The sequence below is a fragment of the Saccostrea cucullata genome, unplaced genomic scaffold (assembly GCF_032062105.1).
Source record: "Saccostrea cucullata isolate Sc308-1 unplaced genomic scaffold, CSIRO_AGI_Scuc_v1 ctg516, whole genome shotgun sequence".
NCBI lineage: Eukaryota > Metazoa > Mollusca > Bivalvia > Ostreida > Ostreidae > Saccostrea > Saccostrea cuccullata.
In genome coordinates, this window is record NW_026920603.1 from 35,743 (window position 1) to 57,238 (window position 21,496).

The 21,496-nt window shown below is 32.9% G+C and overlaps 2 protein-coding genes across 2 annotated transcripts; one reads left to right on the plus strand and one right to left on the minus strand.

Moving 5' to 3' along the window:
* Positions 1–8,402: 8,402 nt before the first annotated feature.
* Positions 8,403–14,615, plus strand: LOC134252863 (uncharacterized). Its single transcript, XM_062735409.1, has 4 exons — positions 8,403–8,470; positions 12,167–12,489; positions 12,708–13,274; positions 13,700–14,615. Coding segments are annotated over exons 1-4 (1,704 nt in total). The 5' UTR covers positions 8,403–8,468; the 3' UTR covers positions 14,512–14,615.
* Positions 14,616–17,581: 2,966 nt separating this feature from the next.
* Positions 17,582–21,464, minus strand: LOC134252874 (uncharacterized). The gene is made up of 4 exons (XM_062735420.1): positions 21,198–21,464; positions 19,081–19,391; positions 18,161–18,775; positions 17,582–17,820 (listed from the first exon to the last, which is right to left on the minus strand). Coding segments are annotated over exons 1-4 (984 nt in total). The 5' UTR covers positions 21,200–21,464; the 3' UTR covers positions 17,582–17,764.
* Between the last annotated feature and the right edge of the window lie 32 nt (positions 21,465–21,496).

The window sequence follows — 21,496 nt, forward strand, 5'->3', positions numbered from 1 at the left end:
TGAATTATACAACAAATCATTTGTCCCCGATACTGTGCGCAAATGGAATTCACTGAGCAACGAAACAAGGGAAATAATCTCAATGGGAATTTTTAAAAGAAAATTGAGTAATAATAATGATAAGCCTCCCAAGTATTTTTCATATGTAGAAGGTATCTGAACACTTTACATGCAAAATTGAGACACAATTGTATTTTAAATAATGATCTGTATAGATGTAATATCACAAGTAATCCAAATTGTTCTTGTGGTATGAAAGATGATAGTCATCATTTTTTCTTTGTTTGTAGAAAATATTTTGAACCTAGACGCTTAATGATGAATGCACTACTTGTAACTCATAATGTAAAAATGATTAATGTGCATAAATTGCTATGGGGAGATGATTCCTTATCTTCGCAGGAAAATGAAAAAATATTCGGTATTGTTCAAAAATTTATTCAGGAATCAGGTCGTTTTAATTAACACTGAATTGTATTATCTCTATTGAAATTATTATATTTTTATAATATCAACACTGTATTTATTATCACCATTATTAATAATTGATATTATTTCCTTATTCATAAAACAATTGTCTTTGTTCTTCTATGTACATAGAGAATAATACATACCCTTTTCCATATCACATCCTGTATCAGCCCGAGACACCAATATCAGCCAGAGGGCCGAAGGCCCGAGGGCTGATATTGGTCGAGGGCTGATACAGGATGTGATGTGGAAAAGGGTATGTATTAATATGTTTATTACATACTTAGTAATAAAATACAGCATACATTAAGTTGAGAAGAAAAAAAGTAAATAACCATGCATGGACTTCTTACGTACATGGTCTATTGTCTCATACGATTTGGGTTTGTTTCTACTTCTATTTCAATGCACTAGATCCGTAATTTGACATTAATCTATTACAAGTATTTGTAAATTAAGATTAACCTTATTTTCAAAAAGTTAAAATTAAGAGAATATGAACCCACCAAAAATTGTGTATGATCACAAGTACTGTTTTTGTGGTTTAATTTACTAAGGGTGTGATATTTGACGTCACAATAGCCGTATCAGCCCTGCAGGGCTGATATGGATTTGCGGGGCTGATATAGGTTATCAGCCCTGCAAATCCATACCAGCCCTGCAGGGCTGATACGGCTATTGTGACTTCAGCCATATTGCATATGCAAAAAACCTGTATACCTGTATTTATTACTAAGTGTGTAATAAATGTATATGTTATTGTAAAATTTTGTAAATGTTGTGTGGTTTTTCAGATTTTACATATGGTAGAGAACTACCTAAGTTTTTGTATCTTGTGTTCAATTCCTTTGACATTTTGTAAATAAAATATGTTCAAAACAAAACATTATTCTTGGCAAAATAAAAAAAAATTATCAATGTATTGCTATTGATGTCTGGAGGCCGGGGATATGTATATTTGAATAGAACATAGAGTAAAATTATAAACAAAATATCAAAAATATAGCTTTGAAATTTACAGAAATAAGATAGGTCTGACCGAATAAATCTCTTATCTATTGAAATAAACGGATGCTCATCACTTTATACAAACTGCTGTTAATTATCCTCAAATATTAGAATTAATGAGTTTCAGAAGATAAATATTTGAAAATTATTTCATTTAATGATTCTTTGTTTAGAAAAATGTTCGTGTTATTTTCTTTTCCTGAATTTAGCGATTTCGCATAAGAGAACGAACTTTACACTCCTAAGTTTTTTATTTCTATGGCTATTTGGTCAGTTTCCGGTTGGACATACTAACAAAAGCGTATCACTCTACCAACGATTTGCAGGGCTAAAAAATCAATGTTCTCCAATTAGATACGCACACACTCCCTCTTTATCTCTTTTTGATTGACCATCTAAGAATTTCGCTTGACCCAAGTTTCTTTTATTGCATGAACAATACACCGATATAACCCTTGTAATTAGTCGGAATTTGTGGATCAATTACATAATAGTCTACTATTGCCATGGGATGAGACGGGCTAAGTCACTGGTACGGTCTTTTTTGAAAAAAAAAATACCCAATAGAAGGATTTGGAATTTTAAAAAAACAGTATTAAATAAGAAGTAAACACGAAAAAGAACAGGTGCGAGAAAATCTAGAAAAGTGCGATAAATTATTAATACATCCTTTTCTTTTATAGTATAATGTATGTTTCGTTTTGGCGGATATGGCTGTATTTCATTTTATATTTAAATAATAAGTAAAGCCATTTAACGGATTCGAATAAATAATTTATATTTCAGAAGAAAAATCAGAACTGTAATTGTTAGATAACTTGAAACATGCGTCTTCACTCAACCTTTGATTCTAAAATGTGAAATTTATATTTAAAAAAGGATGGTTGATCAAGTCTTTTTAAGAAGTTCAACCTAGTAGAAAGAGGCAAGAAATATCAAATATGAAATCTCGAACGCTCTCCCACTAAATAATAGTTTATAACTGGATAACTATACTTTTTTAATTAATGTAAGTGAATTTGCTGGGGCATTATTTGACCAACTGCCTCCTTAACAAATCTCAATTAATTACGTTTACAAAAACAGGAATTATAAGAAGTCCATTGTGAAATTTGGACTGAAATAAGTGGCGGACTGGAATTAAGTGCAAAAAAAAACGAGCGTGCATCATAAGTATACGTTTGATTTATATTTTATAGATGGTAAGCTTGATTGGTAGAGACATCATCTATAATGTATACCGGTATGTATTTGTTACCTGCTTAGATTTTAGTGTGAAATTAAACACTGGAAGGTTTTTGTCTCTCTTGAATTGTTATTGAAGTTAACCCAAATATTTGTGCACTAAAACAATTATCTTCTCTTTGAAAAAAAATTTTAAAAAACAAAAAACGATAAAACTTGATATTCAAAAAATAAATGAATATAACATCCAGTGTACAGATTTACTCCACGTTGCGCATCATTCTCTATGCAGAAAAAATCGTACGATTTTTTTTTGTTCCTCGATGAAAGACAAAAAAATTGAAATAATGAACTTTGCCAAAAAAATTAAATGATAAAGAAGTTGGTTACACTGAAAACTTATTAACTTATTAAAGTTCTTTTCGTTATATCTTTTTTGAAATGCTGTAGGTATAAATTATAAGCATTGAATAATTTCATAACCTCAATGATTAAGATCTCATTTCATTAAAGGATACATCGTAAATTGTAATGTTAATAAGGTTATAAAAAGATACTACATTATTACTCTAGTAAGGTAAACAAATTTAAAGGACACACCTATTTAACTTTACCTTAACCTATTAAAATTATCAATTTATAACTTTATAAATTTATTTTTGCGCTGTAGCGTTGTAAATATTTTGCAAATTATAGCATTAATTGATCGGTTGTCTATGCAAGAATGAACTATTTCGGAGTAGAATGTATCGAGTATTGATACTTTAAAAATAAATGTCCAGTGAACTGAACAAGGGATTAACAGTTAAAATTTTGCTCAAATAACGCTTAATGTTAAATTTTACACTGACATCTGAGCAGAAAAGTAAGCACATACCTGGAATTATCTGATTCCTAGATAAATGTAATGTTTTCTCTATATATACACTCGGGATTTTTTCCCACCCTTTTAAATCCAAATCTCACCTATCTTTCTATGTTCTATCTATTTCCAGTTCGTGTTTTGACATACATTTAAATCATTTTCACTAAATGGCGGTTGGTGAAATATCTACACAGTATATACATGTTTACTCAAATTTCATAATGATGTTTTATTTTTCTGGTTATAAACTGTTGTTTAGTAAAGGGAGAAAAACGTGTTTAAGATTTCAAATTAAAAAAATTTCAAATCTTTTGATACAAAACATACCTTTTCAAGGAGGTTAAAATATATCTAAAATGAAAACATCTTTAAAATTTCATTTTATAAAAAGGAACAATATTCATATATAAAAAATAATTTAAAATTGATGAATCAGATAAAATTTGATAAATTGGTTATTCAGCATCAGAAAGCTACCCCTAAATACCCCCAAAAAATCTAGATTTACACATGAACAGAGATTATGAATTAGGAAATTATAGGGACTATGAATTTTTAACACAAATTTCTTAGCTTAGTTCAGTGTTACGTGAGCCCTTACGTTTTAATAACATCATTTATTTTGGAAAAAGAGACATATTTTGAACAATATTCATCTATGTAATTAATTTAAGTATATAAATCAGATAAACCTTTATTAAATGTTAAGCAGCATCATTTCTCCGCCCCAAAATACCCGAGAATCACAGGTGAACAAATACTATGATTTAAGAACTTAGGAACTATGAAATTATGAAAGTCATACCTGTTTTGCTTTGAGTTCATATTCTGAAGTTTTAAAATCTTTTTCAGTTAGCAATGTCAAAATGTGGCTTGATATTTTTACAACCAAATGACATTGCGATGGCATAACATGAGAAAAATGTTTAAATGGTGCTTCGGTTTGTGTACAGAGAGTTATTTATAGTTTTATGTGATATAAAATAAAGAAGAGAAACTTGATATTGGTCTTGCTAATCAATCGATCAATTCCTTACTTTATTTGTTCTTTGCACACACTTCACACTTAATCAACAACTTGAAGCATTTAACCCCTTACATGGCATATACGCATTTCTACGCATCTGACTTGAAAAACGAATATAGTGTAAAAAACATTCATAACTTCGTTAATACTGCAAATATCAGAATAAATCTTGCACCATTGGAAAGAGAAAATAATTACGATTAAAACAATATACAGTAATTTTTTTAATTGGATGTACCATGTTTTTTGCTAGCTTGAGTTAAACTTTGCGCACAATTTGTGCGATTTTGCCATTATCAAAATCAATGCGGGGGCAACATGTTATTTGTCAAAATGCTAAATTCTCTTGATTACCTCCCAATCCCACCCCACCCACCCCCCAAAATACTTAAAACTGGTTTGTAAAAAAAAATGTACAACATGCTCATAATTTTCAACACAACAATAAAATATTTCTAACATATTTAACTAAGCAAAAAAAAAATAAATAGAATGAAACTCATTCTGGAATAAATGGAAAATCCAGCATGATTATGGTGTATTTTGTTGCCATGGCAACTGAAATGATGTTTTTATAATCATTTTCAGAAACTACTCAATGCCTACTTTCAGAATATGTATATATTGGTATGTACAAAAAATACAAGAAATACTAAAAAAAAAAAAGGATTGAAATCTTAATATCAATTTGTCTAGAAATGCTTAAAATCTTTGCCATGAAAGGGGTTAAAAGAAGCAATAAAAGTCTCTTCCATTATTCATACAATGAATTGACCACGGATTTTTCCGTTATTTCACGATCATGACAAGGAGTACATGGCGGGTGTGACCGGTCGGCAGAGGATGCTCACTCCTCCATGGCACCTGATCCCACTTCTGATGTTTTGGAGGTCCATGTTTGCTCTGATCCTATTTTGTATTGTTTTATGGACTTTGATAAGTATGTAAAATCACATATTTTCGTGGGGGCAAATTTTCGTGATTGAGGAAATATATTAGTTCGTGTGTATTTGATTTCGTAGATGGAGAATTCTTGAGTAGTTATGTATGAAACCATTAACATTTCGTGGTGGACATGAATTCGTGGGTCTAGCTCTTCATACCTCGAAAACAACGAAAATTAAATCCCCACGAAAATTTTTGATGTCATATCATTTAATATCGTATATCAAGTGTAAACTTACGACGCTCGTTCAATTATTTTTACACTTTTGTAATTCCTATGAAATGAAGACTTAGGTGTCTCTGATAATGTGTCGTCCAAATTTCAAAAAAATCTTCTTTAAACTCCCGTTTTTGTAAATATTAATTCACATTTGTTTAAGGTGGCGGTTCCCAGCAGATACACTTAAATTAATTTAAAAGGTGTAATTTTCCAGTTATTAACTATTATTTAACAAAGGGGTAAAACTTGTTCGACATTTCATATTTGATACAATTTCTTGCCCCTTTTCAACGAGGTTGAATTTTCTTTAAAAGAAATTGATCACTCATTCCTTTTTATATAGATTCCACATTTTAGCATCAAAAGTACACTCAAGACGCATGTTAAAAATTTGTACAATAATTTTAGAACTAATTTTCTTTCTACAGTATAAATTATTTATTCAAATCCGTCAAATGGCTAATAGTGATAAAATAGATATTTTGGTGGGAAAATGCACATGTGGTCTAAAAGTTAACACTTTATTTTCTATCTTTTCGATCTGTCAAGAAACTGTACACTTTACCTTTTTTTCTTTTTCGTTGAAAAAAAGAAAACTGCGATGATATCTCACCAAACTAACAATAGAGTTTTATATCTCTGATGAAATATTATATTCACCGACTAAACGATTGTCTATATAAAAATGTCCTTCGTGACCTTGAAAGGAAAGACGTTTAAAAGGTTAAAAATGGTTGAAATAAAAGTAATAAAATAAAGTTGCAACTATATCCTAAAGAATCTGAATTAATTTAAGTAAAAAAAATAGCTTTTTGATAATCTCAAAACCTTTACTTAATCTTATCTTCACTGTTACTAGCGCCATAAACTTTCTGCTATATAACAATAATTTCTTGCTTACAAAAGATGTGAATAATTGAAAATATTCATCATTTCTTCATAATTTATGCTCATAAATCATTTAAGTTCATAAATTAAAATTTGAATGTATGATTTTTTCAGCATGAGTTGGTCACCCAAAATACCTTAGAATTATACACTGAAAGAAAAACCTAGTGAATTTATAGGTAGTGTGCCTCGTAAAGCATTTGTCGTGATTAGTCATCTCTCAGTTTACTGGCTAAAATAGTGAGGAGTGGAGAGGAATCATATAGATACTTCGATACCGAGTGAAAGTTAATTATCAATGCTTATATGTACCCAATACCTTGTAAAACTACTTATAAGGTAGTGATTGTATGGACAGTAAATTTACTAATTTTTATAGTGACTTTAACTAGTTATTTTTTACAGTGTAAGAGTTACACATGAACAAAATTAGGAACTGGGAAATAATTGGAATTAAGAACTAGGAATTAACTGAAATTAGGATCGCGATGTCTGTTTCGCCTTTCGATCATTATTTTTTGAAGAGTTTTATTCGACTAAGTCAAGTAGAAGTGTCAAAAAGTGGCTCGAATTTTTTCAACCACGTGACATTTCAATGGTAAAGCAAAAACTGTTTTAATGGTGCTTCATTTTGTGTACAGAGAGTAATTTATTGCGCCATGTGATAAAAAATACTATCAAGAGGGTAAAAAATCAAACAAGGAGAGAAAGGTTGTATTGCTCATGTTAAATCATCGATCATTTTCTCATTTTTAAGCCGGGTTTATTGCTCAAAAGAGCAACTGTCAGTTATAGGCAGCCTGTTCTAATAGGATGTTGACCCCACAACTGCTATATTGTAGTTACGTGTAAAAATATAGTACTTACTCTCAACCCCTTGTGATATTTATTCTTTGCAAACACGTTACAATTTATTACCATACTGTAGACTTCATACAAAAGAGAACAATGGTGCAGAAAAGATTTATTGAAGTTTTTAAGGTGAAGTGGGAGTTGAAGTGGCAGTTACATGTACAATATATTAAATTGGGTTGGTCCGGGTTTTTTTTGTTTTTTTTTTGTTTTTTTTTTTTTTGGGGGGGGGGGGGGGGGTAAGCTTTGTAGGAGAAAATGTGTACAGAAATATACAAGTTATTTTCCTCGAATACGATAGAACATATTAAAAACTTTACCCAAATATTCATTTTCTAATAATGGTGATTAATTACGTGTAGCTCCAAAATGAAATAATTTTCAGTTAAAGTAGATTTGATTTTAATGTGACGCCAAAACGGTAACCCAGATTTACAAATTTATATTGTTTATATCAATAAAAATGTCTTTTATTTTAAACAAGCTAACCAAGAGATGCTAAAACACAATTAAGGTTTATCTTGAATATCATCGTCATGTAATCTCTCTCTCTCTCTCTCTCTCTCTCTCTCTCTCTCTCTCTCTCTCTCTCTCTCTTTAAAATTCTTTATCAAATTTTAATAAGGCTTGAGAATATTTGGCAGGAAGAGGCAATTTCTGTTTACCAGTTAATCAAATAATTCTTTAGTAAATCCTTAGTACAACAACCCTGCTATACAAAATAGGAAAACGCAATATTTTCTTCTTAAAATAACCTTGACATTGAAAACAAAATGGCTGAATTAAAGAGACGTCCCGGGAACTACGCCTGGTTGCAAACAAAAGAGATGAATTAAATATTCTTTTATTTGTTTGCCAAATACTCAGCAGAAAGATGGTGTGATAATTCTTACAAAATGTTTGTTTATCATCTTTTGTTTATCTTAATTAATTTGAAGGGTGTGTATTCTATCTTTGTATCATTCTGTAGCGAAGTTTTCAAAGTGTTAGTTTAGACCTGCTGAAATATGTAAGTAGTTAAACGTATAAAAGTATTTTGTGCATAATTCTTGATTTACAATTTAACTTTATATATCTATAGTTTTGCAAACTCATGATTAGCTCGTGCTTTATGTGTAAAAAAAATATCTTTGCTTGACTCGTTTAATATACAATCTGTTCTGTACTAAAAACAATAACTTTAACAATCAAGAACGCCTAAAAAATTGATTAACAATTATAAACAAAATTAAAAATCATAATTAGTGGTTATAGAGGGATTAAAGACAAATGTGCTCTTTGTATCATGATTGATTGTTTGATTGTGCTATAAAACTAAAAAAGCCTGTTTTGGAGTATAAAAAAGAGGTAGAAAATTGTGTCGGGAATTAAATTAATTTAATTTTACTCTGTTCCTTTCATACTCGTGTATTTAAAACCAAAACAAGTGGGAAAAAATATATGGATATTACTGATAACGAACAGTTTTCAAGCTTTAAAAGCCATTAAGCAATACGAATCAGGAGCAGAGCAGACACGGACCTCCAAAACATCAGATGTGGGATCAGGTGCCATGGAGGAAAGAGCATCCCCTGCCGACCAGTCACATTCTCGAAGAAATTTTGATTTAGTATCGCTGTTACGAGAACTCATTTGTTTCTTGAATTCTTCTGTGAAATTCTATATTTGAAAATACAGTTTTGCAACTTCCTTAATATCATATACAGGTAAATCTCATCGATGAAAACCAAAACGTAAATGTATTTCCATTTTGATTTTTTTTTAAAAAAGACAGAGAGAGAAAGCAGCTGTATGTGTAGAAAATAAAACAAACCCGTTGATTATTATTTCATAATTTTTTTTTTTTTTTTAAAAAGCATAAAGTCCTTATGTCTGTAGTTTTATTAGTCACGGTTTATTCAGTGCAACAACTGCAGATTAGGCCAAAATAAAAAATACCCTTATTTCCCCTAACGCGACCGACCCAATTAAATTGCGCCGACTGAAAAGATGTTTTTAAATACAATGATTCAAATTTTTTTTTATTGTCAACCAAGTTTTAAAAAATAAAATTTCATCAAAATCAGTTTTTATTAGAACGGCCTACATTGTTCTACTGTGATTTTCAAGCATTTGATGGAAACAAAACAGTGCCCAGATGTGATTACACAGAAGTAGTTCTTCATAAAACAACGGCGATGTCTCAATCTTATGCTTTTAGCTAACTGGAATTCTTCACTTTTAAAACAATTCGATAATAAAATTTACCATGACTATTTAAGAGTGTTTCGGACGTGTCTTGGCGTCTCCATGTGAGTGAATAAATTTTCGAAAGGGGCGGTAAACAACAAACAAACAAACAAGCCTATCTTTGAATATAAGGTACGTAATACATGGAAAGGCCAGCCTCATGAGCAGATGAGGGGCACGCCTATTGAACACATCATTCAATTTCACTGCATTTTATTTACTAATAAACAATTCACCTATGTTCCTATGTTTACTATATGCCATTATGGAATCGTAGAAGTTGTTGTAAATAAGTCTGCCTATTCATCCTGATAAATATAAATCAATTGTACTTTTTCATGCCTTTATTTACGGGTTAAACTTCGTGACTATGATATCGTTTTATATCTTGGATTTTTATCATTTGTAGATTCGGTTTGGTTCATTTAAATATTTAAATACTCTTTCCAAATGGTTTTGAAATCATAATTCAGCTTCCTGAGACGTCCAGTGTATTTTTCTTTAATTAGACCCTTAAAGATTTGTTGTTTCTTTGCTTTTTATCCCTTCGAGATTTGTTGGGACATTTGAACAATTCCCTATTGCTCCAAATTTAGACATACTACGCACTTTTTTGCCATTAAGCAGTGGGGATCTTTTTTAAGACAGCATCTTCGGCGACAATGGACATATGTTTTTATGGTCCCTTTTGAAGGACCGTTTTCAACGTTCCTCATTGGTATTTGAACCTGTGACTTAAAATTAGCCACTTACTTCTTAACTCCAAAGCAAAATGCTCTAGAATCACTGCAAATCTCATGGCCCTCAAAAAAGTACATTGACTGTCTATGTCCAGTCTTTGCGTATTTGAGAATCTTGTCTTTTTTATTCGATTTATATAAATGTTCTCCGGTGTGAGATATTTCACAAATTCATCTAAATTACAGTTGTGAGTTAATTAATCAGGAATTTTACTTTTAAACGGCATATGTATAATACTTAGCATTTTGTTCACAAATCAATTTCTTTTGTACTTTTCTTATTTATAAATGTAATTTTCCATTAAATTTTAGAATGTAGTTTCAAAGCTGCTGTCAGAAAATAAAATTGTTTACCTACCTACCGACCCAACTTGAGAATTTAGGGTCGGGTTAGGGGAAACAAAGATATTTTTAATTCCTGCCTTAACACAAAAGGCATTTGGAATCAATTAGTCTGTTGGGTCCGAAAACTTCAATGCCAAAACCTTTAACTGCAGACTTGATAAGTTAAACTTTAGAATATGCCTTTTATCAAGATTAATGAATAATTATGCAAAAATGTGAACATTCAATTATAGCAGACGAAGGAATAGGGAGTTCATATCTTGCACCCAGAAACAACTTACAAGATGGCTAATTGTCTCGCCTGCGACGAATGTCGCGAAGCGAGACATAGCGACCATAGATTCCGTCGTCGTCGTCGTCGGCGTCCAACTTTTGGTTAACCCAAATGTCAAAGTTTTATAAACTGCAATAACTTTCTCAAATTTTATTCAGTCTTCTTGAAATTTGGACACAATATTCAGTATGGATAAAAATTTATATCCCAAGTATGATTTTGAAAAAAAAAATTCAAATTTTTCCGTATTTTTTCCTTAAGTTGGACTTAGTTTTTTCATGATAATTTATGGTGAAGACCTATATTCCAGCAACTATAAGTTATAGGGATATGATAATTAGTCAGTGGATACATCATGGGTAACCACAAACGTCAGTACCAGAATTAGGTCATCTTGACCTACATTTTTCTGCATGAGTGACTTTGGTTAAATTTTTGGTGGAGGTCCATATCTCAGCATCTATAACTTATAATGGCATGATGATTTGTCATTGTACAGGTTATAAGTAACCAACAACATCAGTACCAGAATTAGGTCATTTTGACCTACATTTTTCTGCATGAATGACTTTGGTTAAATTCATAATGGAGGTTCATATTTCAGCAACTATAACTTATAGTGGCATGATAGTTAGTCAGTGGATACATCATGGGTAACCACAAACGCCTGTACCAGAATTAGGTCATCTTGACCTACATTTTTCCGCATGAGTGACTTTGCATAAATTTATGGTGGAGGTCCATATCTCAGCAACTATAACTTATAGTGGCATGATAATTTGTCAGTGGATACATCATGGGTAACCACAAACGCCTGTACCAGAATTAGGTCATCTTGACCTACATTTTTCCGCATGAGTGACTTTGCATAAATTTATGGTGGAGGTCCATATCTCAGCAACTATAACTTATAGTGGCATGATAATTTGTCAGTCTACACATCAGACAGCAGGCGAGACACAGGGTTGCGGGCAACCCTTACGTACTTTTTTCAAACTATTAAACAACTATTAACAAACTGCATCAGTTTAAGGTTAAAATACTCAGACCAAGCTAAGTAAACAGTTTTTGTACACCTTCTTACTTCATTTTTGTCATTCACCAGGACGTCACACAGGACGTCACACAATCATCGAACAAAAGAGAGTCTTCATCGCCATCTCCTCAACACTCTCATCGAAAGATTCCTCGACGGAAGCAAAAAAGATGGCCATAATTTCATCGCATGGAAGACGCACCTTAAGAGGTATTGCAACATGGCGGCTCAAGAGGAGAAGGGCCTTAAGTCAGATTTTAGTTATCTGGAAAGGAGGGGTCTCTTGTCCGTGGGTCAATACAGCATCATTAACAAGATCTTCCAGAAGTTTGACCCCAGAGCAGTCAGTTTCATTAACAAGGTCAAAAAGGAAATGGCCGATTTACCCTCCGAGCAGAAAATGGGTTTGTACTTTCATTTTCACCTTTCTAGTTTCTCACACATGTTAGTAATTTGCCTTTTGATAATTGTTGAAAAAAGAAATTATTTATGGCTTTTAAAACAAGAACTATCAAGCGATTGCTCATTGGAGAGTCTTACTGTCTTCTGTAAATAAAATTATTTGAAGCTAACATAGGAACATTTAATAACTGTTGTCATTAACATTGTTTTTCACCTTCAGAGGCAAAGTCTGCAACTCTCAAGATCGAAGCATTTATTCTCCCGGTTGAGAAAACTGTCGAAAATGCATTATGGGAAATAATTCATGACACTGTCTCCTATATTGAGTCCTCCCCGGATCCTGTCGTCTCGACCGAGGAAGCTCTGGAAATTCTTGACAGTAATTCCGCCGGAAGTAGAAAGAAACCCAAACTTAAAGACCTCATAGATAAAACACTGAAAATTCAAAAAGAGTCACTTGGTGATAAAGACCATGTCAACGGAACTGGTGTCCTTAAATCTATTTTTCTTCTCTACCAAAAACTGCGGAAAATGAACCACCTTAAGCGATTAAAGATTGGCCCAAAGGGGAGTTTTGTTCTGCTTGCCGAATTTTCAACCGTTGTAGATTTAAAGAGTTGTCTTGCAGAGAGTAATTTAAAAATTCTGAATAGTGACGTCACGGACCTCTTTGCCACGGCGTATGAATACCTCGGAGTTGACATGAAGTATGGAAACGTCATAGTAAAAGTGAAAGAAGCCGGGATAAAGGAAGGGAGGAAAAAGTCTCCAGAAATCGACAGGGGGTGTAAGTTTAGAATTTTAAAAACTTGGTAAAGGGTGTTTCGAAAATTCAAACTAAATTACAGTTGTCTTTATAATACATTTATTTGTCATCTTGAGAAGCAAATAACTGTCCATGCTTCACCTTGTATATCAATTTTAGTTGCCAACATTCTACATGAAACGTATTGAAATAACGAATAGTATTCAAGATCAAAAGTCCATAAAACAATACAAAATAGAAGCAGAGCAAACAAGGGCCTCCAAAACATCAGAGGTGGGATCAGGTGCCATGGAGTGAGCATCCCCTGCCGACAAAAAGCACTTTTTCGATAAGACCCTATCATTTTGTTTACTAATTAGTAATAAAATATACTTACTAGATAAATGCATTTTTCAATTTTCATTACTGTAGTATGTTTTAAGAGTAAATGTTTATTATTTCTGCAGCCCCTGAGGAGAAGAGAGCGGCACAGAGGAGAATCGCTGTTGACGATTTAAATGAAATCTGTCATATAACCTTTGTTCTGCCTGACCAGTTCTGGGTCAGTGATTCCGAAGGGTCAATGATTCTGGTGAACTATGACGGAGAAATACTAGATACTCTCAAAACGAAAGCTCACGCTTGTGGAAAACACGCCATAACAAATAAAGGTGAGCTTCTGTACCTCGACCATGGCTGCGTGATGAAGTATGTTTTGGGACATGGCGCAAAAACTCTCGTATCGGACATCACGTGCGGTGGTTGGTGGGAGTGGTCAATTTTCTGCAGTCATCAAAATGGCGACATCTTAGTTGGAATGACAGACGAAGATTTAGACCATGGTAGAGTCCTTCGATTCAACAAAATTGGGGAGTTAATGCAAACGTTAGAATTTAGCTCTTCAATGAAACACCTTTACAGTGTTCCTAGGTATATAACTGAGAACGTAAATCGTGACGTCTGCACATCTGATAACGCGGGAATCGTGGTAGTTGATAGGGCGGGAAAACACCGATTTACCTACCACCTTAGAATTCCTCCGCACGGACTTTGCACCGACTCTCATGGGCATATTATAGCATGTAACTGGACATCCGCCATTTATGTTATAAACCGTGATGGCCATCTTTTGAGTATATTAGGTGTGGATACAAGGGACGTCATCTCCCTATGTATAGATGAAGAACATAATCTCTATCTGGGCTCAGATTGTTCGAATACCATCAGTGTTTATAAGATGTCCAAAGAGGATACGGCACATAAGTGTTCAAATATTTAGGATCAAACTTTCATTTTGCCACTGGTTATGGCACGTTGTAATTGTATTAGAATAAACATACACTGTACATGTATCTACTGTTTTAAAAGAGACAGAAATATAAATTTGTAACCAAAAACGTCTAAATTTCTTACAAGTTTTGTAAGTTTTATTGAAAGTTGAAAGATTAATGAAATTAAAGAGTATTTATCACTCAGAGCTGTTTTTTCTCTTTTTTTAATCATGGGTCCAGAGAGAAGAGAGGAGGGGTGAAAAGAACTTGAACAAAATATTCTTTAATATCTTTGTTTATATTGTTTATGCTAGCCCAAACTTGAATTTTCATCATATTAAGAGTTTAATAATATACAAGTGCCATTTTTGTTTAAATAATTTTGCCTTTTTAAAATAGACAATCTCCAAATGTTATTGTGTGGTTTGGAGGACCCTACAATACTATCAGTACTTTGATTATTAAGTCTATAGATTTTATATTAGATAATAGACTGTGATCTCATTGAATTGTCATTGAATTGTCATTTTTTTTATTGTCACCTATTAGCACGTAATGAGAACACTGATATGGCTTTAATCTGTATTTCTCACGGAAGAGCTGCAAGGGGATTAATTCTATCATTTTGTGCACATTAAAAATGGTACCAGCGGTTGTAAATCGTTCCGATAATCTGATAGCATTGAGATCTTATCTCCCCACCCAAGTTAACGTCTCAGGGACAGCTCCTATTGGAGGGAACACATACAAAAGTACATTGTAAAGTCTGATTCTTAAAAATGTCGATTCTAGGCAAATTTTTTGAAAAAAATCAAACATCGAATATGCACAAAGAACAACTGCATGGAAATCTGATGGAAAGATTCATCGATGTGAAAAAAAGGTATATGGTCATATGTCATGCACGTGACAAAAGAAAAGAAAAAATCTACATGTATTCCACTCATTAAACCTTTATTCAGAGAATTTTTTAAAGATATAAATAATCAATAGTTTCAAGATTTATCATCCTGTATCAGATAATTGCATGGTTTATCAATAGTGATTAATGTGTTACATACTAGAAATCTCCGTTTTTATTCTTATAACCAAGTAATTTAAAATGAAGAGGTGGGGTTGGGAGAGATGATTTCAATATCGCTGACTTTATTTAACAAAAACACACACATAACACAATTTATGACTGTAAAATATATTGCGTTTACCTGTTTACATTGCGGTTGTTTCTTTCCCAACTTAGTCCCGGCTGAGTTTCAATATATCAAATCATTCTTTCTTGGTACTACCTAGCCTTATCTCTAAACGCTTCATATTTATCGATTAATCATTTTTCTTAGTGCAGTTTCTGGGACAGAGTGTATTTCTGTGTTGTTTAATGTTTGAAATGTACTCAGGAACATTTAGTTAAAAATGCGGAAGCTGGATTTATTCTCTTTCAATTCTGTATGGAATATGACAAGAGAGATCACTCCTATTTGAATATCTTTCTGATATGGTATGTCCATGTGCTTTCAGGGCGCTTCAACATAAGAAATCTTTTTTTTTATTAAGTATATTTTGTAACGGTAGGAAGTTTTCCATGGTGTAAACATAAGTAAACAAAAGAGTTTCATATATGTTTTTTTAGGTCTTTCTTGTTATACTTTCGAGTGCGAAGGTTAAAGTTGATTTAATTCAATATTAAGTAGATTCTTACCAAAAGTAATAGCTCTTTCTTCTCCCGACAACGACAGCATAAAACGAGGTAAATACTTGACAAACAAGCTCATGATTCTATGGTCGATATTATGACTTCCCTAACAAAAAATACTATAGTTAACTATAGTTTACTATAGTTAACTATAGTAAATCAAAGTGTCAAAGTTTTCGTCAAAGTTTTTCAAAGTGTCAAAGTTTTCGTCAAAGTTTTTCAAAGTGTTAAAGTTTTCGTCAAAGTTTTTCAAAGTTACAAAGTTTTCGCCAAAGTTTTTCAAAGTTACAAAGTTTTCGCCAAAGTTTTTCAAAGTGTCAAAGTTTTCACCAAAGTTTTTCAAAGTTTTTCAAAGTGTCAAAGTTTTCGACAAAGTTTTTCAAAGTGTCAAAGTTTTCGACAAAGTTTTTCAAAGTGTCAAAGTTTTCGACAAAGTTTTTCAAAGTGTCAAAGGTGTCAAAGTTTTCGCCAAAGTTTTTCAAAGTGTCAAAGTTTTCGCCAAAGTTTTTCAAAGTGTCAAAGTTTTCGACAAAGTTTTTCAAAGTGTCAAAGTTTTCGACAAAGTTTTTCAAAGTGTCAAAGTTTTCGATAAAGTTTTTCAAAGTGTCAAAGTTTTCGATAAACTTTTTCAAAATTTCAAAGTTTTTGATAAACTTTTTAAAGGTTAACGTATCCAAGTTTTCGATAAAGTTTTTCAAAGTATCAAAGTATTAGATAACGTTTTTCAAAGTATCAATGTTTTCGATAAAGTTTTTCAAAGTATCCATGTTTTCGATGAAGTTTTTCAAAGTGTCAAAGTTTTCACCAAAGTTTTTAGAAGTATCAAAGTTTTCGTCAACGTTTTTCAAAGTGTCAAAGTTTTCACCAAAGTTTTTCAAAGTGTCAAAGTTTTTCAAAGTGTCAAAGTTTTTCAAAGTGTCAAAGTTTTCGCCAAAGTTTTTCAAAGTGTCAAAGTTTTCGCCAAAGTTTTTCAAAGTATCAAAGTTTTTCAAAGTGTCAAAGTTATCACCATATTAAATCAAAGTTTTCAAAGTGTCAAAGTTATAACTATAATTAACTATAGTTAACTATAGTATTTTTTTGTTAGGGTTTGTCAGCATATGCAACCTATCATCAAGTCGAATGCTAAATGGTGTGTTCTACGTCATTATTTACACGCTTATTTGTCTACGGATTTTTACGTTTTCCCGGCCATAAGGAACACACGGCGGATGTGTCGGGCAACAAGGGATGCTTACTCCTTCATGGCACCTGATCCCACCTCTGATGTTTTAAAAGGCCCATGTTTGCTCTGCTCCCCATTCGTTTTATTTCAGTGGACTTTTGATCTGAATGACTATTTAAACTGTTCATCATATTCATATTCCATAAATTTATAACAAGCAACATATTACTCTGTGTACATTTTATTTAAATATAAATACATGAAATAGTTCGTTGTTATTCTTCTGCAAGGCATCCTGAAGTAAAAATGGAAAAAGAAAGAAAAATAACAATGTAAGATAGTAAGAAAAAAATAGATCCAAGGTTTATCAGGTGGGGGCTGTTTATTGTTTAATTAGCCTTGTAATTCATTTGAATCTTGACGAAGTTCTGCTTGGATTTTGGCTTCTCAACTTTTCATTCTCTGAAAAAGAGAAAATAAAACCAAATCTAACTTCAGACTATATGTGAATGAATCATTTGTTGTTGGTTTATTAGTGTGTTTTTTTCCTCAGAATAGAATCTTGACTGCCATTCTGTCTATTTACTAGTAGCTGATTATGCAAACTGAACGTTAAGTAACATGTCAGCTTGTCAGATGAACTACTGAATCTTAATTTTTCAAGATAACGCAATAAAATTTTTGATTCAGTATTTTCATGCATAGCGTCTGAGGTAAATTACTTGACACAAAGTATAGGAAACAAAATTGAGTCGGTTAATAATCAAATCAATACATATTTATTTATCAGACATATCCTTACCTCTATGAATGAAATCTTGACTCATAAACGTCTTGTCCTTTGACCTTTGAAGATGCATGGTGTGGTGATAAAAGTCCCAGTGTTCCATTATTTTACCGTAAATATCCCTAGGAAAGTAGTGTAGATCCATATGCAGGTTCAATTGGTTCTTACTGAAACCAGCTAGTGACAACAAAGTTGACATTTCAGCGCAGGTAAAATCACGGAGTTTATTCTCCATCTGCTGATCTGGATCTTTGGCAAACTCGCCGTAGAAATCCACACATTTTGATCTTATTTTCTGAACGGCGAATCCAAAATCGGTTCGAAGTGACGTAGCGAAGTTAAGAGTTTCGATGACGAATTTATGAATGACGTCATCGGTCATGTTGCGAAGGTGTGACGTCGTTTTGACCAAACCATTTACGAAATCTGCAAGATGGGTGTTCATGTCTGATTTGTCGGCCATGACGTTTGACATCCGGGTCACTGCTTGGAAATCGGAGTTCCAGTGCGGATGCTTCATGTGGTCAGCGATAGCCTGGAAAAGTTCAGAGAAGACTTTCTCCTGTTCCTCGAGAAAAATGGCTGGATTCGCCAGAACTCTCAGTCTTGCCCACTTCTTTTTTCGGACATCTGAAACAATACAAAACCGTTAAATATAATTAAGAAAAGGAGAGAAATGCAATTGAAAAGACAGAAGTCGAATCTGGTTCCCTGAAATCGGCACATGTTCTATGACAACGAACCAATGAGTCTAACAGCAATCGAGCATTAAACATTGATTATACATATATGTCATTGCAGAATTTGTACTCGAACGTTCAACAGGGGATGGTTACTTCTCCAAGGCACCTGCCCCCTCCCTTTTCAAAACAAGGGAAATTGAGAAAATATCATAGAAAAATTACATTAACCTTTTTGATGTTAGATTAATTTACCTTTTCCAACTGCTTTTATATCAGACGTTCTTTTCTCTATGTACTCTATCGCTCTTTCATCAATTTTCCGGAAAACATCAACAAGAACGTCGTATTCTCCAACTTTTATATATCCCTTTCTCTCCAGATATGCTAAATCTCGCGTGGCGTTGCAATCCTCGTGAATTGGCAGATTGCAGAAGTTCCGGCGGAAGTAGGTCTTCCATTTTGCATAGTTTCTTCCGCCATTGTATGACCTATTGAGGTAACCATTGGCAACGGTGTCTTTTAGGTTGTTGTGAATGTCAATTCGTATGCTCCTGTATCTAGACCTAAAAAATCAAGATATTTTGAAAATAGAGAGTTCTACTTTTTATAACAAGGGTCCCTCTTTTACCACGTTTTTCTCTAGACTTTTTTCAATCAATTCTTTTGGTTAAATCTACAATTCTACATAATAAATAGCTGTGATACATGTAGTAAAAACTTTAAATGTTTCCTAATCCTAGCTATTGGAGTATTCAGATATTGACCTTATGATTTTTACTTGGGGTTTTTGTTTGTTTGTTGTTTGACTTCCCTCTCGAGAATGTTTCACTCATATGGAGGCACTACCAGGTGACGGTGGAGAGCTGCAAATTTTTTTTACCTATGCTTGACACCTAGGGCCATTTAGCATTGAGGGATATTTTCGTGCCAGCACCTCAGTTTATACGATCTCCTCTGAGCTAATATCTTCAGAAACAATTTTAAATTCAGACATGAACACGCTAAGATGGTCATTTAGGGTATAATTTTAATGTGATCATGTCTAAATTAAATGAAAGTTAAAAAAAACGATACGATTCTCAGGGATTTTAAACATTCAAGGGTTAAAATTTGACTTCCTATATGCAAACATCTTAGGAGTACGTGGAGTTAACTTTGTTCATTTTAAACAATAATGATCATTTGCGTCATAAAAGTAGGGGACACGACAAAAAGCAGACATGTTTTTTAACAGTGGCAGACGACATCCCATTGTTTGGTATCAATTGAGACGTTTTACACCTCCTTATCAGATGACTTCATGTTTTTGACAGGGCCACATACAACAAGTACAAAAGTACGCGGCCTTGATTTTTTTTAACTTAAACTTGATCCCACAAATGTTACATGAAAAGCATGTTCAGCAGTTTTCGTCCTTTTTTATTTTCTTGGCTCCAAAAGACCTGGACTGAATTACACTTGGTACTTAATTCTTAATTTCAATGAACGTTAACTTTTATATCAATCATCAGTTAATAAGCATACATGTATTTCCAAAATGTTCATTTTTTCTCTTTCACTCAACCTGGAAGCTTGTAAATAGATGCTACTAATGAGATTATATGCGTTATTGGAGCCAACTTTTCAACCGTTATTTGTGGCTTTAGTTGCTTTCGAGAATTTTTCACTCATATGGAGACGCCGCCATTTGCCGGAAGAGAGTGGCAAATTTAGACCTATAATCGGCACTCAGGACCATTGAACAATGGGGAATCTTTTTTCAAACCAGCTCCTACTGCGACAGGGGACCTCGGTTTATACGGTCTCATCCGAATGACCGGTCTCCATGTCCCACAGTGGGATTCGAACCCACGACGTAAGGATCAACTCCTTATTTCCCAACTCTATAGAGAAGATGCTCTAACCACTGCGCCACGCGGGCGACATGAATTGGAGACTTTCCAGGATCTCGTGAATTCTAGATTTATGGTTATAAAATCAATCTGTTTCTCTCTTTCTCTTATCCATTCATAACTTTATATTGAAATTGTTCTATGTACACAGAATGCTGTTCACCAAATAAAGAATATGGAAATGTTTTATCTTAATTGATCGAGAGATACATGCTATATAGGTGTTTTATGGGACTCATCATTATTATTAATTATACACCTTATCTCTGTTTCAGTCGAATTAGATATGGTCTATCAAATACGATATGAACCAGAAAACGTTATTTACAAAACCCCTAAAATGAAAAATACCAAAAATCTAATAATTTACTTGAATATTTGTAAAAAATAAATAAATAAAAAAAATTAATAAAAAATAATTAAATATATTCTAATATTTAAAAAAAAAATGTTTGAAAAGCAAAAGCAAACACTTACATATTTTCCTCAGTTGTCCATTCCCAATCAAATTATAAAACAAAAATGACAGTTAAATTATTTAGTTGATATCAAAAACAGAATCCAAGGAGCCTTGGAAGTCTGTATATTTGAAAAATGCCAAAGCTTCCATACCAACAGCCAACAATGACAGACAACTGACACGGGGGTCGACCTGGCACTTTGGAGAGAAAAAAGACATAGCTATGACAATTGATGACCCCACTCTGAAGATACTGTGGTGATTTAAAACACACACGGCTGTACAAATGGTCTGCACAAAGAAGAAACATTTAACA